Below are 25,921 nucleotides of genomic sequence, written 5' to 3'. Positions count from 1 at the left end.
GAGGACCTTACCCGGCACCGAGCGCAGTGTTATCCCCCTGCAGTTGCTGCAATCCAGGTGATCACCCTTCCCTTTCCAGATAGGGACGACATGTCCAGCCTAAGAAGTCTACCATCGTCCGCATCCTAGCACTGAGGGTTCTCATGGAGCACAAACGTGAATATCGGCAGAGTTTCTTTGCAGCCTTTGTTGGTTTTCACAAATTTTTCGACTCAGTTGATAGAGCTGCTCTCTGGGACATCCTGAGGGTTCGCAGAATCCCCTCGAGGTTGCTGGATATCACGGCCGGCCTGTCCACTGGTACTGTGAGTGCTGTGCAGAGTGGAGGCAGGACCTCTGAGTTTTTCCCAGTTGATTCTGGGATTCGTCAGCGGTGTGTTCTGCTCCTACTCTGTTCAATGCTGGTATGGACTGGGTGTTGGGGAAGGTCATGGGGTCCAGCGGCTGTGGGGCATCTGTTGATGAAGAAAGATTCACGGATCTTGACTTTGCTTACGATGCTGTGATCTTCACGGAGTCAATGGAGGCTCTGATTGGGGCACTCAAGAGACTGAGTGAGGAGTCGGAGTGTCTGGGCTTGTGAGGGTCCTGATAAAAACCAAAGAGTCAGACCTTTAATGACCTCTTGGGCACGGCCATCAGCTGTGTGTTTGTCTGCAGAGAGAGTGTCGACCTCGTCAAGAGGTTTACTGACCTCAGTAGTGACATTCATGACTCTGGTGACTCTTCCTATGAAGTCAGTAGATGGATTGGGAGATCATAGGGTGGTCATGAGGTTGCTGGAAAGGGGTGTGTGGCACTCCCGATATCTATGCCAAAGGACGAAGGTCCAAGTCTTTAGAGTCCTGGTGCCTCCTGTCTTACTATATGGTTGTGAGACATGAGATGAAGACTGGACTCCTATGGTGCTGTGTCTCTTCCGGAACATCCTTGGGTACCGCTGGTTTGACTTTGTGTTGCTCATGGAGTCCCGAATGAGGCACATGACCTGCATTGTATGGGAGCGTCAGTTACGGCACTACGGCCATGTAGCTCGATTTCCCCGGGGTGATCCGGCTCGTAAGATCCTCATTGATGGGGACCCGAGTGGCTGGACCAGGCCATGGGGTCACCCACGTAACACCTGGCTGCGGCAGATAGAGGGTCCTTTCCGGAGGGTGGGACTGGACTGCGTGTCTGCCTGGGGGGATCCCGAGTTGTTTCGCCGTGTAGTGGGTGTGGCCACGTGCTGTACCAGTGCATGCTCCCCAGCTTGACTTGACTTCACTTTGTTATGTTGAGAAACAAAGAGATATGATACTTCAGAAGTTTTGCGCCACTGACAGTGGTCCTGTTGACCTTTCCCTCTGTCTCAGTACACGAGAACGTCGAGGGGAGCGCACTCCCGATTTTGACCATAGCAGCCTTTCCCTGGGATTGCTCTGAGATTAGAAGGCAGCTTTAGGAATGGGAAGGCATTTGCCCTCCTAAAGCCCCCTGGGTCGATGCTTAAGTTATTTCAGTTATAAAAATGATTGACAAGTGCAGAATGTCGCGGGGGGCACTCGACGATGGCCACATGTGAGTTTTTTCAGGCTGACCCTATACAGAGCCTCATGGATAATGAGGAGAAGCCGAGGATGCTGGGGTTAAGCGAAATAAAAACAGCACAGGAGTAAAAGAGTCGACTAATTGACTTGTTGACTGTCATAAGCAGATTGCCAGATTGGTTATGTGTAGGGCAGGGTGGGCTTGTTTGCCCATTTCCTCCTTTTCCTTGTATTTTAGTTGCCTCTCTTGCTTGAGGCGGTCAGACAGATGTCCACATTCTCCATTTTATCCTGATGTGTTCTTTTATTTTCTTCTTGTGCACTTAACAGTTGGCCCAACTGGACGATGGACTCTTCGGCTAGCACATCCACCAAATACTATGTGGGCATTGACGTGGGAACAGCCAGCGTTCGTGCAGCACTGGTGGACCAAGAGGGCATTGTGGTGGCCGTGGCTGAAGAGGCCATCCAAATCTGGGAGCCTCAGCCTGATCATTACGAGCAGTCCTCCACTGACATCTGGGCGCGGTGCTGCGTTGCCTGCCAGGTATGTCCGGTTTTGCTGGGGACTTGACACGGGTTCGGCTTTAGTTTGTGTCAAAATGTTTTTACCCCTTCCTAGTATCCAGTTTTTGCATATTGAGTGTAGGGCTGCAACGATCAGTCGGCGTAATTGTCGACTACAAAAAATCGTCGACGCGTCATGAACAGAACCTTCAATAGAGGCTCCAGTCACAAAGAAGCACGTTGGTTTTTGTAACTGCAATGCACTACACGAACGTCAGGGGGCAGTATCGTTTGTTGTTACTCGCCAAGACTGCACACAGTCCTACCAACAAAGAAGAATGTAAAGGAAAATAAACGTGGTTGCAATGGCGAGGAGGGGGAAGAAAGGAGAAACTTTCTAAAGTGTGGGAGCACGTCACCGAAAAAGAAAAAAAAGTTGAATGTCGGTTATGTAAAGCAGAGCTTTCTTTTCACGGCAGCACCGCCGCGATGAATGAGCATCTGAAACGAAAGCATCCTGGAGATGTGATGCCGCCGTTTCTTGAGAACGTATGCTGGCGCTGTTAGTTAGTTAGTTAGGGTCAGATCAGGAGGGGAGGGAGAGCGTGAACGAGACTGAGAAAATAAAAGTCAAAAAAGCTAACTTTCACAAGTACCAAATTTACACCCAATCTGTTCGTTTTTTCAAATAATATTGTATTAGTGGGATGATGTTTTCTGATTGGTACTATTCAGGTCATACAATGATTTCTCCAAAATGTCACATATATTTGTGTCTTTGACCCGGGTTCGATTCCCGGGTCCTCCCTGCCTGCGTGGAGTTTGCATGTTCTCCCCGTGTCTGCTCCGGTTTCCTCCCACAGTCCAAAGACATGCAGGTTAGGTGGATTGGCGATTCTAAATTAGTGTGTGCTTGGTGTGTGTGCCCTGCAGTGGGCTGGCGCCCTGCCCGGGGTTTGTTTCCTGCCTGGAGCCCTGTGTTGGCTGGGATTGGCTCCAGCAGACCCCCCGTGACCCTGTAGTTAAGATATAGCGGTTTGGATAATGGATGGATATTTGTCTCTTTCTTTTTTTTTCCCCCTGGTGCTGCACGCTGACACCAGAAGGAAGGCGTGAGCTTATTCAGTGCTAGCAGCAGCATGCAGGCGGCCGGTTGACCTGGCGGCGATCAAAGCACATGTACTGTGCACGGCATGTACGCGGTCCACTGAGAAAAGAAGAGCGTTCATGGCACACCTTCCAGACGAACATTCTTTCCTCGGCATGTCCATGAGTCCTGTGCAGACTGGGCAAGATCCGTGGGGGGACGCGGTCATTGAAGGTACGCGACTGAATATGAATAATGTTGCATCCGTGCTACAATGTTTTCCGAAATGTACCATAAGGTCATAAAATGAATAATTCCAAATATCGTATATACCCATGTCTCTGTTTTTTCGTCGGTGCGTCTTTGACATCACAGGCCTTAAGGCGCATACTAATTCAGTGTAAGCAGGAACACTCAGTAAAATGGAATAAAACAAAATCAAGTGACAATGAGATACGGAGAAGGAAGGCAGATTCGCCAGCGTTTGTGTGTCAGCTTTTATCCATCCAGATCAGAGAATTTCCAGTCCCATTGCCTCAAAACACCAGTCACATCTACAGTTATTCCCAATTGCAGATAAAAAGTAACAGCGTCAGACCCCTTTGGTGAGGGGGGGGCGGTAGTATGTATCGTGATCGTGACTGACAGAATAAAAGTGAAAAAAAAAGGTAACTTTTACAAGTTCTATACATTTAATACAGTGGCTGTTACAGACGCAAATCAAATGTTGGTGTTTATTGTATAATATTAACAGTAAGAGCAACTCAGTACTCAAAAACAGTAAATATGGGAGGCAGTCAGGATCGAACTGTTAACTCTTGATTATAAGTCAGCAATTCCTACCGCTGCACCACAGAAGCTGTTGTATAATCCTTGAACCATTGGTGAAAGTGTTTATTTGATCTTTGCACTTCAGGCATTACACATTATATAGTTTATGTCTACATTTTGTCATTTATTACTAAAATATGAAAAACATTTCAGTTGTAACGATGTATTTTTTGGTTAAGTTCAATGCACTTTTTGTGTTTAAAGACTTTGTATTCTTTAATATATTTCATTTTTATTGTGATGGTCACACTAATATACAAACATCTGATTATTTTCAAATTCATAGGTTTCACTGGTTGTTATTTTAATTTGATTATTATTAATTTTAATCGTGTTAATGCAGAGACATCAGGGTGACATTCACAGGTTGACAGACGTGAGTAGATGAGGTAAGACATGCACTGGAGCCCAGAACAGGATGTGTAGGCGTCAAAATAGTCAGGCATGGAATAATCGTGACTAATCGAAGAATAAATTGAATCCCTGCAGATTTTATTTTTTTTCTCCAGCCGTCTGGAGTTTTTTTTTTTTGTTTTTTCTGTCCGCCCTAGCCATCGGACCTTACTCTTATTCTACAAAGTATTTTAATTAATGCTGACTTATGTTTATTTTTTATTGTGTCTTCTATTTTTCTATTCTTCATTTTGTAAAGCACTTTGAGCTACAATTTTTCTTGTATGAAACTGTGCTATAGAAATAAATGTTGTTGTTGACTACCAAAATAATCATTAGCTGCAGCCCTAGTTTAGTGTAATGAATGGTTTCAGAACTTTAGACAAAATGTAATATTAAATAAAGGGAACCAAACACATTATACCTTATCTAGATTGTTACTAAAAGTGAAAGAAGATGTGAAAAGGTACTTGTCCTCTTAGTTCGCCACTCATCACAACCATATTTAATCTGTACTAATAAAAGGCAGAGCCCTCACTCACTCATCACTCACTCATCTCTAATTCTCCAACTTCTCGTGTGGGTAGAAGACTGAAATTTGGCAGGCTCATTCCTTTCAGCTTACTTACAAAAGTTTAGCAGGTTTCATTACGACATTCTACACATAACTGTCAACAATGTCCGCCATGTTGAACTTTCTTATTTACGGCCCCATCTTCACGAAATTTGGTAGGTAGCTTCCTTGAGCTAACCGAAACCGATGTACGTACTTATTTCGGTGGTATGACGCCACTGTCGGCCGCCATATTGAACTTTCCAACGTCACTAATTCTCCAACTTCCTGTGTAGGTAGAAGGCTTAAATTTGGCAGGCTTATTCCTTACAACTTACTCACAAATGTTAAGCAGGTTTCATTTTGAAATTCTACGCGTAACAGTCATAACGATCAACAACGTTCGCCAGGTTGAACTTTCTTATTCATGTCCCCATCTTCATGAAATTTGGTAGGCGGCTTCCCTGCGCTAACCGAAACCAATGTACGTACTTATTTCGGTGGTATGACGCCATTCCTTATAGCTTACTTACAAAAGTTAGGCAGGTTTCATTTCGAAATTGTGTAACGGTCATAACTGAATCCTACTTACGTACATATATACGGCCATAGCCTGCAGCTCGGTCGCCGTGTGAGGCGGAGTTGCGTCCCTCATCGTCAACGCCTCTCACGTAATTGAGTGCCTGCCCATATAAGGCCGTCCGTCAGCAGCAATCCAATAGAAACAACTCTGCCGCTAAATATTCGCGGGTGAAGGACTGTGATTATGCAAACAAAGATGAGATGGTCAGGGTGGTGTTTGGCACAAACTCAGCGAAAGTGCGAGAGAAACTTTTACGTGCCGGGTCTTAGCTAACATTAAATAACGCCGTGGACATCGCAAGATCGCACGAGATAGCACAAGCACAGCTGAGAAACTTTGATGCATGTACTCTGAGCGGCTCACATGAACTGACTGTGAACGCAGTACGCAGACAACAAGCAAGAGCTCCAAAGAGCGCTGAACAAAAAACGCATTACACAATTGAGAAGGCAGCAAAAGAATATGAAGCGAGGGAGGCATATTCATAAGTGCAGCTATTTTATTTACTTTTGGTTTTGTTTTGCTCCCTGTGTGTTTCAACCCTGATTTATGTCCTTGACTGTGCATTTATTTTTCTATTGCCAGTTCCTAAATGGACCTTTGCCATTTCTGAAAGTCATCTATAATAATAAAAGGCAAAGCCCTCACTGACTGACTGACTGACTGTCTCACTGACTGACTGACTCATCACTAATTCTCCAACTTCCCATGTAGGTAGAAAGCTGAAATTTGGCAGGCTCATTCCTTACAACTTACTTACAAAAGTTAATCAGGTTTCATTTCGAAATTCTACACGTAACAGTCATAACGGTCGACAACGTCCGCCATATTGAACTTTCTTATTTATGGCCCCATCTTCACGAAATTTGGTAGGCGGCTTCCCTGGGCTAACCGAAACCGATGTACGTACTTATTTCGATGGTATGACACCACTGTCGGCCGCCATATTGAACTTTCCAACGTCACTAATTCTCCAACTTCCCGTGTAGGTAGAAGGCTGAAATTTGGTATTTATTTTGGTGGTATGATGCCACTGTCGGCCGCCATATTGAACTTTTCAACTGTCTTTGTTAGTTATAGGCCCATCTTCAAGAAATTTGGTACACGGGTTCCCAACGCTAACTGAATCCTACTTATGTACATATATACGTCCATAGCCTGCAGCTCGGTCACCGTGTGAGGCTGCGTTGGGTCCCCCATCCCAACGCCTCCCATGTTGTTGGTTGCCCGTCTGTCATTTCAGTCTCTACATTCCCTTCCTTGCTTCGCCACGGGATTCACGTCTTCCTGCTGATAACTACAGCCTTTTTATTTAATCCACGGCTTCTCCGCTGTTTTATTGTTCATTTATTATGATTATAGTTATTGTTTAGGTATTTTAGACTTACTTTACATTGTTCAGGTACCCATTTCCTTTATCATTCCAACCGTACCCCCATTAACATGTCTATCGAGGTGATCACCATCGATCAAAGAACTGTCACTAACCGAGTGGTTTCCATGCCCGGAGATGGCACCTACTCTTCCATTCTCTGTGTTACATATTGCACGGCCATATCAGGCTCACTCTTGATATCTGGAGGAACATTGAGTCTTATGTATTGAATGACTGGGACAGGTTCAAGGTGTGGACTGATGACGTACAGGAGATAATTAGACTACACAGGACCACTAGAAGAGTGAAATGCTTAAGCCCTTCACCTATGGATCTGCATGTGAGTTGATGGCTGCCTCTGAATTGTTTGGTTTGCGCTTTCAAGTTTACTGAAATGGCCAAATATTTTACACCTTACGACAACCGCCAATGCCTCTTAAACATCTTAGATTCACAGGTGATGATTTCTGTTTATGAATGTTTAAACTCTCAAAAGCTGGATGTGATTTTATCGATGAAACCGGTTGTGTGCTTACAACGCTTGACAGATGCCGAATGTCACTTCAACACAAGTCCTGCAAATACTGTCGTAATTAAAACAAACCATGAAACTCAAACCGATTATGACAGCAGCAATCCAAGCTGTGAGATTTGAGACAACATTACTGTTCACATGGCCGACTGTACGTTACATGCTCAAGAGTAAGCTCAGCGCACAGCTCGGTCATATTACAACCAGAGGGCCGAACTCACAATGTGGTATACAAAGAGATCCTTAACAAATAATTATTGGCATATTTTTTGCTCAGTTTAAAAAGGTTTAATTTTCTTCTTAATAAAAATTTTAAGGCAGTACTAGTTTTTGAATAAACTTTTTATTATTATTATTATTATTATCCTCTTTAATAAAACCCCTGTGTGCGTCCAGGTGTCCGTGTGTGTGTGTCTTCTGGAGAAGTGCTCAAGTGCGGGGCCACACGGCACTCTTCTTGTGCATTCCCTGTGTGTGCAGAGAGAGAGACACACACACACACACACACACAGGCGCGCGTGAGACAGACAGACACGCACGCACGCACGCACGCACGCACGCACGAGACAGACACACACACACACACTCACACACCCCGAGGCGCATGCGAGACAGACACACACACTCACACACCCCGAGGCGCGTGTGAGACAGACACACAGACACACACACACACAAACAGACAGACACACAGACACACACACACACAGACACACACACAGACACACACACACAGACAGACACACACACACACACATACATACATACATACAGACAGACAGACAGACAGACAGACACAGAGTCGCGAGAGAGACACAGACACAGAGGCGCGCGCTTAAGAGAGACACATACAAACACACGAGAGACAGACACATTTGTGCGCGAATCACACACACACACATGCATTGTTGCAATGTTACTTTTCTTGGTTGTTTATTAAATTACAGATTTTTCAAATGTTCATTTTTTTCCCTGTGCTTAAAACTCATTAAAAAAAGTGTTCACAGCGAGCGGGTCATAAGGCATGAACTCTTGCAGTGTTAGTTTTCTCTGTTGTTCAAGGTTTTCTTAATGTTATTCAATGTTTTTACATTTAGTTTACTATTACGCTGTGCATTCAATGGTATAATTCATTTTGGTATTTAAAAACTTTAAAAAAATATATTTACATACAGTTCATACGGTCTGGAACAGATTAATTGTATTTACATACAATCCTATGGGGGAAATTACTTCGGTTCACGACCAAATCGGGTTACGACCAGAGTTTTGGAATGAATTATGGTCGTGAGCTGAGGTTCCACTGTATTACTGTCAGATAAAATTACAGGAATTTTATGGAAATACAAACCAGTATTACTGAGAGAGAAAATTAAAGGCACACAACACAGTGACGCATATTACAGCCACATACGAGGTCCCTTGCCATTTAATATACAGTAGTCTGTTCCTACTAATGTTTATGCACTACTGTTCTAGCGCCCCTTATTGTAACAGGCTTAATGTCTAATTATTATTATAAAGAGCCTGTTTTGTTTTTTGAGTCAGCGTTTTTACAGTTGCCCTCTCCCATTTTTGCATTTACAGTTCTTTTTTTTTTGTGTGGCCAGGCCTCAAGCCTGATTTTGAGTTTCAGTTCCAGGCCTACTTTGTGTTTTCAGGCCTGTTGTAGAGTTTTCAAGACTTGACATCAGCCCCTTCTAGTCTTCCATCTACTAATGATGCAGATAGGTGCTTGAGTTGACATAGTTTACTCATTCTGATCTTGCAAGCCATTTTCATTTTTTAAAGAGGCTTTGCAGCTGTCACGCCATCCCTCGGCTAGCGGAGTTCACATTTACATCAATAGTTAATGAGCTGAGATCACCGCGCTCGCTGCACGTTCTCCCCTTCCCCTGAATTATTGATAGGCCGCCACTGTCTGCTTTGTATCCGCATCTTTTTCGACTGGCTGCTCCTGATTTTGTCTTTTTCTTTTGCAGAAAGTGATGCAAGGAGTAGATGCCAGGGAGATCCGAGGGATCGGGTTCGATGCCACTTGTTCCCTTGTGGTGCTGGACAAGGATTTCCAGCCACTAGCGGTGAATGCTCAAGGTGCGTTTGGCTGCCCTGTAATATCGTCACGTGTGAATGTTCATTAGGCCGGTGTGCTTTACACTTGTTGTCCTCAGGCGCCCCGCCGGTGTCATTAGCTTTCAGTCATCTGCAGTCATACACGTGTCGGGTGACATGAAGGGAGCGGCCAGAAAGCCAGGGCCTATCAGGTCAGGGATGGATAGAAAAGGGCCTTACTCATGGTGTGCTGTTTTATCATGTTTCAACTGCTTTGGCACATTTTTCACATCATTATGTGAGAGAGAAAGTGGAGCGGGTGATAGGAGGTCTGCACACACCTCATCTCTGGTGGATTGAAAGGGAAAATCATCTGCTGTCCAACATGTTTTATACACACACTTTATTGTGTTGTAGATAGATTTTATTTGAAATGGGTCAATTTTCCATTTTTTCCAACCAATCAACACTCAAAAACCCATAATGACTAAGAGAACACATGTTCTTAGAAAGGTCCGCTAATGTATTAGTAATGAAAAACTGAAATCTCTTATTTCATGAAAGTGTCCAACAGAACTACTGAAACATGCAGTCCATGCTTGCAAACTTACCGGTGTGGCTGAATTAAAGCAGCTCTGCAAAGGCGAGTGGGCGGAAAGTCCTCAACGGTGACATGAAAAGCTGAGGTCAAATTATAGAAAGCATTTACTAGTGAAATTAGCTAAAAGTGCTTCAACCAAGTACTGAAATTACTGCATTGGGGCAATTACTTTTCAACATGGGTGACAGTAGTACTAGGGTGTTGTACCATTTTAGCCATTATGGATATAGTGAGAAGTCAAACAAAATGATCCTTTTTATTGGCTAACTAACTAGAAAGATTACAATATGCAAGCAAGAAGGGGTCTGAGTTGCCTTGAAAGCTTGCATATTGTAATCTTTCTAGTTAGTTAGCCAATTAAAGGGATCATTTTGTTTGACTTCTCACTAAATGGGTGACAGGATAACTCTGTTCCTCGAATAAAGAAATTTGTGATTTTAAAACTGAATTATATGTTCATTCAGATTCCCTTCTTTAATATTGAATTTTGTGTAAAGGGCTGAGGCCATTCATTGTGTAAAATGTCAGAAGGGATTAGGTAGGGGGCAAATCTATGCTCAGCAGCTTTTTCTCTCACTCTCTGTATAGTCCATATTACTGTGAAATGGAGTGAGACCACTGGGAAAAGAAGATGCCCTCGCAGTCAAAAGCCCAATTTAGTCTTTAGAGATGGGTTGGGGTATCTCCTTTAGCTCGATTGATTTAAGATGGCAGTACTGTGCACTGTGAGTTCAGCAACCAATATGTGGATATGCAGCTGAGAGGGGTGCTACCTCAACAAATTTTCTTTCACAGATAATTGCCATTCCACATGTGTCTATTATATAGCGCCTTTCACTCTATCTATCTATCTATCTATCTATCTATCTATCTATCTATCTATCTATCTGTCTGTCTGTCTGTCTGTCTGTCTGTCTGTCCTTAAGATGGCGCAGCACATAGTGCTCAAGCTTTTGGATTCTTTCTGAATCTCTCAGCATAACTCCTAATTTCAGGTAGGCAGTGAAATGGCATAGACTGTGTGCTTTGATTTATGAAGGTTGATATTCTGTGCTTTCTTTGATAACAACTCATTTCTGGTTATTCTGACCCCACACTGCTTCTCATTCTGCCTCTTCACTTGTTACCTCATTGGTGGTCACGGTTACTTCTTCCTTGTCTTTCAGAAGACAATTTGCGAAATATTATCATGTGGATGGACCACAGAGCCTTCGAGCAAGCTAATGAAATCAATCAGAAGAGCCACCGGCTGCTTCAGTATGTGGGTGGCGTGATGTCTCCAGAGATGCAGCCCCCCAAGCTCATGTGGCTTAAACAGGTACATCATCCTCTGTATGTTTGCAGCCATTGTGTCTTCATTTTCGTTTTACCTCACAGTTGTTTCAGTTCACTGTTGTTGGTGGTGGGTCAATTTGCTCACATCCTCGCTATTTATATTTTCCACTATCGTGGTGATGAACGTAAAATGTAAAAAGAGGTAAGCCCAATAAAAGTGACTGGAGAAGAATGAGCATATACTGTATTCCATATGTGGCCCTATGGACTGTTCAACCCCTATGGTGCGCCAAGTCTGTTGTACAGCCTTTATCCTTTGAGCTGGCTTCATGGAGCGAGTGGGTGCTGAATGACAAGAGTGAAGGATCCCAGGCATTGGGCAGCTATGTGAGGGCACCACTGTGCACCTCTCCTCTGACCAGTCTCTATCTTTATTACTTGTGGTACATTAATTCCTATCCCATGTCAGGCGAGTTTAAGCTAAATGAAAAGAATAAAGTGTTTAATAAATAATAAAGTCCTGAATTGAGGTGACACTCTTCAAATGCCATCCATCTGTCATAGGCCCTGGGTTGAGTTTTTCTTGGTAAAGCCCCAGCTAATCCCTGATACTGAATAAGAGGTGAGAGATTGGGGCAAAGCTTTAGCTAATGCCTGACATAAAGGAAGACCTTGGGTGGAGCTTCTGCTCTTGACTGACATAAAAGAAGAGCTAGAGTTAGAACTCCAGGTAATGTCTGACATAAAGGAAGTACTCGGAGTGGAGCTCCAGGCAGTGCCTCACATGAAGTAAGGGCTAGGGGCGGAGCCCCATTCAGTCCTTGATATAAAGTAAAAGAAGGGGTGGAGCTTCAGCTGATCTCTGTCATAAAGGAAGAGAGATAGAGAGTCAGAACTCAACCCTGACATAAAAGAAGACCTTGGGAGGAGGCGCGGCCATTCACTGACATAAAATAAGATCTAGAGGCAGTACTCCAGGTAATGCCCGACATCAAGGAAGGACTAGGAGTGAAGCTCTAGCCGTTCTGTCATATAAAGGAAGAGCTTAGGACAGAGCTGTGGCCAATTCATAATTTAAGGAAAGAGATAGGGTTGGAGCCCCAGGTAATGCCTAACATAAAGTAAAAACTAGGAGGGTGGAGTTTTAAGTAACATGTAACTGACATTAAAGCTGAGGGTCGAGTGGAGCTCAAGGCAATTGCTGACATAGAGGAAGAACTGTGTAAGGAGTGCCAGCTAACTCATGACATTAAGAGCTACGGGTGGACCTCTGGGCATTCACTGAGACATAAAAAAGAGCTGGGGTGTATCTAATGCCTGACATAAGGTAGGAGCTAGGGGGCTGAGTTTCACCCAGCCCCTGATCTAATGGAAGACCTGCAGGTGGAGCCCATGCCATTCACTGACATTAAAGAATGGCTAGAGGTGAAACTCCAGGCAATGTCTGACATAATGAAGTACAAAGCACAATGACACACACATAGGAAGAGCTAGGGGCGGAGCTCCACGCAATGTCGGATTTAAAGTAAAAGATGGGGGCGGAGCTTCATGTGATCCCTGTCATAATGGAAGCACCAGGGGTGGAGCTCCGCTCAATCTCCGATTTAAAGTAAAAGATGGGGGCGGAGCTCCAGCCAATCCATGACATAGTGGAAGAGCTACGAATGGAGCCTCTGCCAATCCCTGACATAAGAAAAGAGTGAGGCTTGGAGGTCCAGGTAATGGCAGCTTGAAGTAATAGCTAGGAGTTTAGCTTCAAGTAATCACTGACATAAAAGAAGAGGTGGCTGCAGGGCCCCAGACGTCTTCTAAACTGAGTAGCCTAATATAATCACATAATGCAATGAGATCAAAGTATAATCATAGCTTTAAACATCTGCCCATGATTCCTGTTTAACGTATCCTCACTAATGCATGCAAGCAACACAATATTGTCATCCATTTGATACATGGTGTCAGTTTCTCCATCTATGGAGAGCTCTTTAGTGTGTAATCACCAAGTTATTGATAGTGATGAACAAAAGGGGATCGGCATTTATGGAATTTTAATGTAAATTTTACTGTAAGCCTGTTTAAGAGATGCTTTTATTTTGAACTTAAAAAGTCTTTAGCAATACATTGAAAGTCTTCAGTTGTAGATTTGATTTTACTTTGCCACCTACGTCTATGTCTGCCATGCTGTGCCGATTTGCCTTGTCATTTTCTAACCCGCTTAATCCAGCCCTGGGTTGTCGGGGAGGCTGGAGCCAATCTCAGGTAGCTTGGGGCTCAAATCAGGAACAAACCCTGGACAGGGCGCCAGTCCATCGCAGGGTGAACACACACACCCTCACACACCAAACACCCTGCACACCTTTGGACTGTGGGAGGAAACCAGAGCACCAGCAGGAAACTCATGCAGGCAGAAGGATAACATGCAAACTCCATACAGGGATGACCCAGGATGGGAAACGTGACGTCCTTACTGCAGTGCCACCCTATGTCAATTTGAGATGATTCAATCTTCGTTCATATATTTCAAACCGATTGTGCTGTTTGAAGTTTTATAATCTCAAAATCTCCAAGTGATAGGCCTTGGTGAATTCCTGAACTTGTCTGTCTTATATTGGAGACGGATTCAGTACAAGTTTACTGTTTCAGTTCTACCTTAAGAGTGTTTTTGCTTGAACTTGAACATTTTGTACATTTTCCTGTTTTTACTCCTTTAAATCAATGCATGCATGCAAACAACAACAACATTTATTTCTATCACACATTTTCATACAAATGATGGAGCTCAAAGTGCTTTACAGGATGAAGAAAGAGAAAAAAGACAAAATATATAAGAAATAAAATTAGGCAATGCTGATTAGCATAGAATAAAAGTAAGGTCAGATGACCAGGGAGAACAAAAAAAAAAAAACTCTAGATGGCTGGAGTAAAAAAATAAAATCTGCAGGGTTTCTGAGGCCACCCGCCCAGCCCCTTTTCTAGGCATTCTACCTAACATAAATGACCTCAATCAGTCCTCATGGTATTCAGGGTTCATAAGGAAGAACTTGATGATGACGGTCATGTAGACTTCTGGCCTTTAATCCATCAATGTTGGGACATCACGGTGATTTGATCAGGTGGTGGTGCTGCAGATCGCCACCACAGAATACCGGAAAAAGAACAGCAGAGAAAGTAGGGGTTAGTACAGACAGCTCACACAGCAGCGCCCTCTCCTGGTACTTTAGGGAAGCCAACTGATAGAGTACAAGAGGATGTCACTTCTCCAGAAGCGGTTATGTAAGCACATAAATGACTGAATTGATTGAACAATACTATCCACCCATTATCCAACCCGCTGTATCCTAACACAGGGTCACGAGGGTCTGCTGGAGCCAATCCCAGCCAACAAAGGGCCCAAGGCAGGAAACAAACTCCAGGCAGGGCGCCAGCCCACTGCAGCGAACAATACTGTGTGCAGATTATTATTGCAAGGAAACGATGTTGTCAACATGCAGCTAAATGGAGTATAAACTAATTAATAACATGGGCAAGGCACAGCCGCCCAAATCGCCAGATGTATAGGACGGGTTCAAAAATGGACAGTGGCGTCAGCAGGTGTGATGCTTCTGAGGCTTAACATCCTTAGCGTTGCATTTTTTCTTGAAAAAACATATAAAAAGTGTTGAATTTTTTAGGTAAAAAAAAATGCCATACAGTGGAACCTCGGGTCACGAACGTCTCGGAGCAAAAAGTACGCCAGACTGTTGCATCTGTTCATGACCACACACTCGGGTGACTAACAGGCCAGTTTCCCTGACGGTTTGTATGCGCCGATGATTTCCTTACATTTTCAGTCTCTCCCTGTGCAGCGCGAACAAGAGCGCGAGAAGGCAGTTAAATAATGCACTGGGCTTACTTTTAAAGAGACTGCTTCGAGCATTGTTTTAACCTCATTGTATTTAATGAAGACTTTTTTCTATTGTATTTTAACCTCCACTTCACTTCTGTTTTTATGGGATCGTTTATTTATTGAAGGATTCTGAAAGCACTGCACTTTATTTAATTTGGACTTTGTTTTTGGTTGTTGTTTTGTTTATTTTAATAAAAGCACTTGGCACTTTTTGCACTATCCAATTGCTCCATTGTAGCGTCTCACTGTCATGCTCATCGGTAACGTTACTGACGGAGACGGGTTTAAGGGCTCCTGGAAGCGAAATGGGAGCATTCAGCGAACCCGCATCGTCACAGACTTTACTTCAAAACTGTAATCTCCTCTCCACCCAGTTCCTCCTCACTTCCTTCATGCCAGAACTCGACTCATGGAAGGTTAGTTTTCTTGGTTGTTTATGGTTAGTTTTTGTATAAATTACGGATTTTTCAAATGTTCATTTTTTTCCCTGTGCTTAAAACTCATTAAAAAAAAAGTGTTTACAGCAAGTGGTTCGTAAGGCGTGAACTCTTGCAATGTTAGTTTTCTCTGTTCAAGGATTTCTCAGTGTTATTCCAATGTTTTTACATTTAGTTTACTATTACACTGTACATTCTATGGTATAATTAATATATTTTTGTGCTTTAAAATCTTAAAAAAAATATATGTACATACAGCTTGTACGTTCTGGAATGGATTTATTGTATTTACGTATAATCCTATGGGGGAAATTACTTTGGGTCACGACCAAATTGGGTTGCGACCAGAGTTATGGAACGAATCATGGTCGTGATCCGAGGTTCCACTGTATTTATTAAATCTGATGTCTCTACTGTAAAACGTGCAAAATACTAAATTAAAGTCAGAAGTGTAGAAAGTATAAAAAATGATACAAATCATAATAATGAATAATAATAAAAATAATGCTAATAACAAATATACTCTCAAAATGTGTTGTTTGTGTGGTATTTTTTTAGCATGGTGAAATATATAATCCAACGTCACAGTCGGGAGAATAGTAGCCTGATTCCTGATCCTGATCAGCTTGACACGAGTGTCACTTTCAGATGCATCAGAATCACTTGCGATTTCACTGTCCGTTTCAATTTCACTGCCCGAAGGCAGATTCACTTTGTCTGCTCATGTCACTGTCAAGAGTGTGCAACATCTGGGGCCTCATGTATAACACTGTGCGTAGAATTCACACTAAAACATGCCGTGTGGATAAAAACAGAAATGTGCATACGCACAAAAAAATCCAGATGCATAAATCTGTGCGTACGCCAGCTTTCATGTTCTTACGCTACATAAATCCCAATTGGCGTGAAAAGTAACGCTCATGCACATGCCCATCATCCCACCCCGACTCCCATAATTTTGCATATTTTAATATGCAAATCAATATAAATATTACTGTCCCCATTCAGTGTTTGGTTAAAAAATAATGGCAAAAGCACGTAAAAAAAAAAAAAAAAGAATTTCAGCGGCTGCGAAGAGGAGGCAAGGAGAAACGTACTATTTGTTGGCTTAAGAATTGGTATAAGCAACAAAAGGAAGTTGATTGAGTGATGCACAAACTCAAAAGTTCGATATCAGAAATTTGCACAGTGCCTGGAATAAGAAAAGAAGTGGTCTGTTATCAAAATCAACGTGAAAAGCCAAGTCGCATTCCACTGTCTGAGTATCATACAGATGCGTATTACGGTATAGAGAAAAGAAAAACAATTTAAAAAAAAAGTTGAAATGTCCACTTTAATCTCATAGTTTATTTTGTCAATAAATTCCAGTGGAACCTTGGATTGTGAGCATAATTCGTTCCGGAAACGTTCCATAGCACTCGTATATCAAAGCGAATTTCCCCATAAGAAATAACGCAACTCGGATGATTCGTTCCACAACCCAAAAATATTCATATAGAAATGATTAATACAAAATATAAAGTAAAAATACATAAAAAAATTAAGCTGCACTTTACCTTGGAAAAGAATCGTGGCTGGTGTGAGGGAGACGAGAGAGAGGAGGGTTATTGTGTAGGGCAGTCTCGTGGTCTGGAATCCCTGCAGATTTTATTTTTTTCTCCAGCCGTCTGGAGTTTTTTTGTTTTTTCTGCCTTCCCTGGCCATCAGACCTTACTCTTATTCTATGTTAATTAATGTTGACTTATTTTATTTTCTTACAGTGTCTTTTATTTTTCTATTTTTCAAGTAAAGCACTTTGAGCAACATTTTTTTGTATGAAAATGTGCTATATAAATAAATGTTGTTGTAGGACAACTTTCACTTTAACTAACGGAATTCCTGCTGTCTGTTGGCTCACTGGAATCTTCTTTTTTTGCGACTTTACCAAGGAGCAGTTGCTTTTGCCTGAAGAGTCACTACACTTGGACACAAAATTTAAAAAAATGCTTTACGCACTGTAAGATTTCTAAACTCTTTTGGGATTCCACCCAATGGGACGACACACGGAAGATTGTCCCAAAGCAACCGCAGGCTCCCCGCGCTGTAGCAGTTTGCCGTAAAAGCGAATCCGAAAAGATTGCGGACATAATTGCTATAAGCGCCTGCCGTCGATGGGTGATACAAGGAACATTATAAATGCGCAGGGCACGGTATTACTTGGTCACTAACCTGGCCATGGCCCTGCCTGACTGCTGTGTCTGTGTATAGGAGAGCGGCAGATCCCGCTACAATAAATAGCTGTGCTGTTCCTGTTTCAACCTGAATAAAGATGGTGTTGCTGAAGTACTGGGACTCAGCCTCGTGTTTTGGGGTGCAAGTCAGGGACTCACACGTTACAACACACATGTGGTCCCAATGCTGTAGTACACAGTATACACGTGTGCAGATGTTGACTATATGAGCGTGGCACGCCGACTGAGACCGAGAATGGGAGACGATTACCCACAATCCTGCAGCGAGAGAGAGAAAAGAAGCATCCGCTCAGTTGTGATCACGTGATGCTCAGCAGACAAAGCATGTACGTTCTACTTGTATTGCAAGACCTCGCTCTTGTATCTAGTTAAAATTTATTAAAAATTTTAGCTTGTCTTGCAAAACACTCGCAGACCAAGTTACTCGTAATCCAAGGTTTTACTGTAGAACATCATACACTTAATCTTAAAATCAATGTTAAATTTACTAGTTTCTCTGATCCCATCGTAACTAGAGCAGCACGTTAAATGCTGTGTACTCTATGTGTTCTTCTATGTGCTTTATGCTTCTGAATCACTACGTTCTTCTTAAACAGGGCTTTCTATTAGGCCAACAGGACCCAGTATATATTACATTTATAATATTACAGTTCTCCGAACATTTTAGAATACTAAGATGTATACTTGATATCATTTTCATGTTGAAATTAATTAACGCATGTATTAAACATGGGGGTGCAGTGATAGCGATGAGCCTGCACCCCATCCAGAGATTGTTCCTGCCTCCCGCAAGATGCTTGCTGGGACATGTGTGACACTCTTTGAAATAATTTAATGCAGCAGTACCGTCTGTTTCAAACCTACCAAGCCTCAATGCCTGTTTTTCCTTTTCTTTCTCCACGTAACCAATCGCCACACAATGAGCTCTGTAATAAATATAAAGCCAGTTGTAAGCTTAGATTGCAGATTTTTCAAAACCTTTAAGGAACATTGAAATATCTTCGTAGTACATGTTTAATTATTCCATCCATCTGTCCATCCAGGGTTGCGCCAGTCCCAGCAAGCATACAGCACGAGGCAGGAACAATTCCTGGACTGCCCATCACCTCATCTCTATGGCTGCGCCACCGTGCCCACACATTTAATTATTAAGAGTATACATTATTTAAATGAAGTTAAAAATGTATCTGTATAATATAATATACATAGTTTAGTGCATTTCATCTTAAAGATGATATTAAGAGCTCTAAGAAGATAGCGCCTGGAAATCTAAATTGACTTAGAAGCCAGTCGTCTGTAAATACACGCTTTCTTCTATTGAATTGAATTTAATTCTTTTATTGTCATTGTATGGTACAATGAGATTCATATACTTATGTATCGTGCAGATAAGTCAAATGGTTCATAAAGTTGTTGTGTAAGTTTACAGCGAGGTAATTGTAATTCAAAGTACAAACAGTTCTATGGGGAGCACTTGAAGGACTGATTGCGTGTGTTTGCAGCTCTTGGGAAGAAACGGTTTCTGAGTCTCGAGGTTCGTGCCGGAAAGGCTCTGAAGCGTTTGCCGAATGGGAGAAGTTCAAAAGACTGTACCCTTGGCTGAGGCAGCATGTGCTGTAAATGTTCTCCAGGGCTAGAAGCTGTACATTGAGATTTCTCCCCGCTCCTGAGACAACTCGCCGTAGAGCTTTCTGATCAGCTGCTGTACAGCTGTGGTTCCACACTCAGATGCAGTGGGTTAAAATACTCTGAGTGGTACAGAGAGAGTAACAACGCTAAAGCAGTTATGGTATTTAAAATAGTTTGGCCATTCTGTTTAACATTACAGGGGGTCCTCAGGTTACGACACAGTTCCGTTCCTACAACAGTGATGTAACCTGAATTTTGGTATAAGTCAAAACACACTCTAGCCTAAGTCACTTACCTATCCTAACACATTTGCAAAGTTATAATCTAGGACATAAAAACACAACTAAGCCACAGAAAAAGGAAAAGGACATAAATATACTGTACTGTAGTAACAGAAAAAATGACAAAAATTAGTGTAAAAATAAATTCCTTACCTTTATTCCTTCTGATCTCTTTACAATGTCTAATTTCACTTCCATCGTGATGGCTTTCTTCTTCTTCGAAACACTACCATCTAAAGACTCTGACTTTTGTTTAGGAGCCATGATAAGGGCCAAAAAGTTGCCAAACAAAGCAACACAAATTGAACACTTCCTCTGCGTGCAACCAAACGAGTTTGCCAACTCCCTTGCTGTGTTACTGCGTATCCTTCCACTGCGCATAACCAAACTAGTTTGCCCACGTAGTCTGTAAGTACAACGCTAATGGCATAAGCCGAAACACTCATGTCTCATTTTTTTTAAGTTTTCATGGGAGTGAGCGTTGTAAGTTCGACTTCCTCACTCATACACCGCGTGCTTTCACTTTCACAGCATGCAACAAAGCTACTGTAGTTCGCAAACTCCCTCACTCATATGTCGCGTACTTTCGCCACCCGCAACCAAACTAGTTCACCCCCGTAAGTCTGTAAGTACGATGCTAACTGCGTAATCCGAAACACTCACGTCTCAATTTTTTTTTAACTTTTTATGGGAATGAGTGTTGTAAGCTCGGAACGTCGTATGTCGCGATGTTGTAACCCGAGGACCCCCTGTATATTGTTACAGGTTGATTACAATCAGATGTCTTAAATTTATAAACGATATTCAGTTAATATCAGTGTATTTGATAAAGTCGCGTCAGGGATGTTAATCTAAAAACTAAAGGGAAACCACACAGGAACAGTAGCACTGCTACTGGTGACACCAGTTTGCAAAACCAAGCCGAAAAGTTGCATACGCAATGGATTGAGCTGGCGTGAGAATGCGCGTGGCTTTATGGCAAGTTTAGTTTTTATACATCACGATGTGAGCGTGGAAACGGGCGTACGCACCGTTTATACATTAGGCCCCTGGGCTGCTGAAAAACGCCATTATGAGTTTAGAAGAAGAAGTGTCTGCCCTGTTGCCTGGGTAACATTCGGGCATGTCACTTACACAAAACATGCCTATATTGTTTCCCCGAGTAATGCTCAGCACTAACGTTTTACCACTTTTACAGCCTGAGTAATCATTGGCTCTTAACGCTTACTGCAGATGCGTCTTTGCAGCCTGTGACGCTTGGGACTAATGCTATGGAGGCTGACCCTTTGTTCTGTGGCACGCAGACCTCCTAATGATATACATGAACAATTGCAGCATGCCCCTGATCTTCTTGCCCATTGTGTGCCATTCGTATTACCATTATACAATAAATCAGTTCCTTTTCAAGTTCTTACTTACTTATATCATTTTAATGAGTGTTTTATCTTGGTAGAGTAATATATATATTGCTCTACTGTCCCCTATTGTATTATTAATATGTAGCCGTAGAATACCTAATCTCACAGACTTACCACTGTATATAACTAATCCCCACCTTCCCTTCTATATCTATAACCTCAGGCAATTAGATGTAGTAAAAAGACAAGCAGGAGTTAAGTTACACATAAAATAATGTATTACTGATAATATTCATAAATAATAACAAAATGCAAAGTACATTTGAATATTGGCAACCATACAACCTGATAAAATGGTGATGTGTAATTCAGGTGGCACACAGACTTGCAGTTACTTAAAATGTCTCTAGTTAAGGCATCGTTGGTGCTCAGCTTTCAGCCACATGTCTGTTCAATATGGCTGCTGAGCTGTGCTCTTCATTGTGTTGTCTTCATCATCACAGGTTAGCAAGAGAGATGCTTCATCATATGTGGGTCAGTCAGAGAGAGATGCTTCTTCATCATATGTCAGTCAGTCAGAGAGAGAGAGAATGTGGTTGAGCAAGTACATGTATAGATGTTCTCTCCAATTCCTAGAACCAATAGGATATCATGGTACTTGAAGGCCTCTGAGACAAGCCAATTCCAAACAGCCATACCTCAGACCAATGGGTGAAATAGAACATCTTATCTCCTGCCCAACCCCAAGACCATATATTACACTAACCTGGCTTTGTGTGGGAGATCAAACTGGTTTAAGACACATCCCCCCAAATCCTGTCATAAAATTACAAAGAGACAGTCGCAAAAAGGGGGATGGGGGAAGGCAAACATGAATACCTCTCACCACTTGGTTTGCCTAAATTATAAAAAAAAACATACAAAACATTTATCAAGTTATATGCAAAATCCTACATCACAACAATGAGTTACTGTGTTTTAACTAATATTAACTCTTTCAGGGCTGATGTTGACTTAGAGGACGGGTAGAGTACGGTAATCGGCTGTAAACTGTGACAAAACTTGCCCTTATGTTTTAGTTCGACTCTCTCTTCTTGAAGAAAATTTACGTAGCTTTGTTGATTTGACCTTGGTTCCCTGCACGTGTATGAATAGTGAAGAGCAAACAGCCTCTAAATAGCAGTGACATCTGGCAAAACTAAAGGGTAGGGTATCTAATCTAATATTATATGCTTGAGAATTCACTTGAAAGAGTACACTTTTATTCAGATTAATTCTGAGACCAGAGATCCTTTGAAATTCTGTAAGTGCTGTGAAGACTGCAGGCACAGAATTTTGTGGGTCTGATATACGCAGTACCATATCATCTGCATAGAGAGAAATTTTCTGTTCCAGTTCTCTGACAATCCCCTTTATCTAATCAGTATTATGACAGTGAACAGCCAATGGTTCAATGGCGATTGCAAATAGCAGTGGTGACAAGGGGCATCCCTGTCTGGTACCACGTTCTAGTTTAAAGTAGTCTAAAGAAAAGTTGTTGATAGAAACTGAAGCTTCTGGATTGGTGTACAGTAGTTTGATCCATGCACAAATGTTCAGGCCAAACCCAAATTTCTCCAATGTAGTGAAAAGGTGTTTCCCTTCAATCATGTCAAATGCTTTTTCTGCATCCAATGATAATAATATTTATGGGGTGTTTGATTTAGTTGGTGAGTATATTACATTAAACAGGTGTCGGAGATTTGAAGGTAAGTGTCGACCCTAATAAATCCAGTTTGATCTTGTGATATTACTGAAGGGAGCACTTTCTCCATCCTTCTAGCTATGATTTTTGAAAGTATTTTAACATCATTATTCAAAAGTGAAATTGGTCTGTATGATGCACATTGCAATAAGTCCTTATTTTGTTTAGGAAAGACGGTGATTAATGCTTGGCGAAAAGTTTGAGGAAGAGTTTGATTCTCTCTGGCTTCTGTAAATGTTGCTAATAGGAGGGGAGCTAGGTGAGTGGAGAATTTCTTATAAAATTCTGCAGGGTAGCCATCAGGGCCTGCTGCTTTCCCGCCTTGAAGTGACTTTATAGCATCTAGTAATTCTGATAAGCCAGAGGTTTATCAGTTCCTCCGCACTAAAATTGTCTATTTGTGGTATCTGTAATGTATCCAGAAATGCATTAGTTTGTGTATTGTCTTCTTTAAACTCAGTAGAATATAAGGATTTATAGTAGTCTGTAAATGTGTGCATTATATTTTTATGGTCGATGATTTTGTCTCCGTTTGTGTTGGTGATTACTGGGATTGCGTTGCAGTCTTCTTGCTTGTAGATTTGTTGAGCTAAAAGCTTATTAGCTTTCTCTCTGTTCATAGTAATGATGTCTGGATTTATAAATTAGTTGTTCAGTTTCTTTAGTTGTCAAGAGGTTGAATTCTGAATGCAGATCCTACCTTTTTCTATGTAGAGCCTCACTTGGAAGCCTGGCATGTTCTTCATCTATTCTAGTAATTTTGCTTTTTAGCTCTGCTACTGTCTTGGTTTCTAATTTATTTCTGTGGGAAAGATATGAATAATCTGTCCTCTTAAGAAGGCCTTAAGAGTTTCCCAGAGTATTCCTGCAGAAATCTCTGAGGATGTATTTGTTTCTAGGAAGAAACTGATTTGTTTGGATATAAATTCTGTACAATTCTCATCTGCTAATAGAAGCGGGTTGAGACGCCATCTGCTAGGTGAGTGTGTTGGGCTTAGTGACTTTAGCTCCAAGATCAGAGGTGCATGGTCAGAAATAACAATAGCATCGTATTTGCAAGATTTAATCGTAGGCAAGAAATTATTATCTATAAAGAAATAATCAATTCTTGAGTAGCAATGATGTACTGGTGAGTAGAAAGAATATGTTCTTGAGTTTGGGTTTAAAAACCTCCAGGGGTCTGATAAGTTGTGATCAGATATAAACTTTGTAATTATCTTTGCAGTGTTAGATGTCATCCCCTGTGATAGAAGTCCTATCTAAGAGTGGATTTAAAACACAATTAAAGTCCCCAGCCATTATAATTTTATGAGTGTTCACATTGGCAATGGATGCAAATAAATTTTGTATAAATTCCTTATCATCAACATTAGGTGCATCAAAATCATTGTACAGTTAGATAAGTTTCCCATGACCATTACATATCTCCCTTCAGGGTCAGATACTACATCTGATGCTACAAATGGTACTGTTCTATGTATCAGAATTCCCACACCTCTAGTTTTCTTTGTAAAGCTAGAATGGAACATTTGGCCAGTCCAGTCCTTTTGCAGCGGAACTGATCCTTGCTTAGTAAGTGGGTCTCCTGTAAAAATACTATTTTAGCATTTAAACCTGTTAGGTGAGAGAGTACTTTCTTTCTCTTTAATTCGTGATTCAGGCCTTTAACATTCCAGCTCACAAAGTTAACTGTCCCATCATGGAGACATTGATTCTGAATTTTTGATGTCATTTTAGAGTCTTAACTGGAAGTGAGACAGCTTAATTTCCTATTTCCCCAAGAGTTATTGCCATGCAGCCTATTGTTACATTGGTAGGTATAATTATAAGGATTAAAAGGATAGATTAGATATAGATATAGCCCCCCTTAGCCCCCCACCCTCCCATTTTGCCTCCCCACGTGAGGCTGGACCCCACTTCACGCAGTCTCAGTCCTCTGACACACCCAGAGACAGAGCACGTCCAAAGCAAAACAAGCCCCCCACGCAGCGGCGTTTGAGGAGTAAAAATAGAGATATCTATTGCCAATATAGTCTAAATACTATATGCCTAAAATATAATCATTAACAAACTATAAACTTAAAATATAATCTTCAGCAATCTTAAAGTATTAAGATAATAAACCAGGGAATGGTGTTTGAAAGTGGTCCAGAATAAGCATAGTAAGTCTTAATGCAATAATAACAGTAACAATAAACCAAGGGTATGATGTTAAACAGTCTCCTTTAGGGTAGAGAAAAAAAAAAAAAATAATAATAAAAAATAAACGCACACATCTATAACTGTAATTAAAACTTAAACAGATAGAGTCCGAGTAATAAAGAGGATGTAGAATTATAAAACCCGTATCTTACAAATAGATCAGACAGTAGGTTATTTATCCTTGCCATGTCATGACAGGCTACGACTCACTATTGTGTTTCAGAATAGTGTCGGGATCAGCTTTCTTAATTCCTTTTCTGCTTCTTCCTTGCTGGCGAAGACATAGAATTGACCTTGCACTTCCACTTTCAGTTTGGCAGGATACAAGAGGCTGTATTTGATATCGGCTTGCCGTAACTGCTGTTTAATGTTGTAGAAGGCTACACGTTTAGCAGCTGTTGCGGGAGAGAAACCAGGGAAAATATGAATGTGGTTATTTTCATATATAATCTCTTCCTTGTGTCTGAGAAGTGCCATCACCTCTATCTTAAATAATAATCTCTCGAAGCGGATAATAAAAGACCTAGGTCTAACGGTATTTGATCCGCGTATGCGATAAGCCGCTGCTATCTCAGAATCTGATTTACAGTCCTCTCCAATTATGCTAGAAAATAGTTCAGCTGCGAATTTCACTGGGTTTGGACTTTCACGATTCTCAGGTAGACCTTCGATTCTAATATTATTCCTTCTGCTTCCATCTTCCAGAGCAGCAAGTCTGTCTCCGAGTTTTTTGCATTCAGAGTTGGCAGTTGTTGCTTTTCCTTCAGCACTGGCAGCTAGATTTTCGGCTGTTTCAATCCGAGTCGTGATTGTCTCCTTGGCATCCTCCATCTGATCG

At 41.7% G+C, this 25,921-nt stretch overlaps 1 protein-coding gene across 3 annotated transcripts in view; it reads left to right on the top strand.

Annotated features, from left to right (window-relative positions):
* The window catches only part of fggy (FGGY carbohydrate kinase domain containing), a 155,690-nt gene that overhangs the window by 6,848 nt on the left and 122,921 nt on the right, over positions 1 to 25,921 (top strand). For all 3 annotated transcript variants that reach the window (XM_039734715.1, XM_039734716.1, XM_039734717.1), the window contains exons 2-4: positions 1,860 to 2,076; positions 9,373 to 9,484; positions 11,210 to 11,361. In XM_039734715.1, the coding sequence (XP_039590649.1) occupies positions 1,876 to 2,076; positions 9,373 to 9,484; positions 11,210 to 11,361 (465 nt within the window). In that variant the 5' untranslated portion in view covers positions 1,860 to 1,875. The remainder of the gene's footprint in view (positions 1 to 1,859; positions 2,077 to 9,372; positions 9,485 to 11,209; positions 11,362 to 25,921) is intronic.

The sequence above is a fragment of the Polypterus senegalus genome, chromosome 14 (genome assembly GCF_016835505.1).
Source record: "Polypterus senegalus isolate Bchr_013 chromosome 14, ASM1683550v1, whole genome shotgun sequence".
Classification (NCBI taxonomy): domain Eukaryota; kingdom Metazoa; phylum Chordata; class Cladistia; order Polypteriformes; family Polypteridae; genus Polypterus; species Polypterus senegalus.
This window is presented reverse-complemented; position numbering and strand designations above follow the sequence as displayed.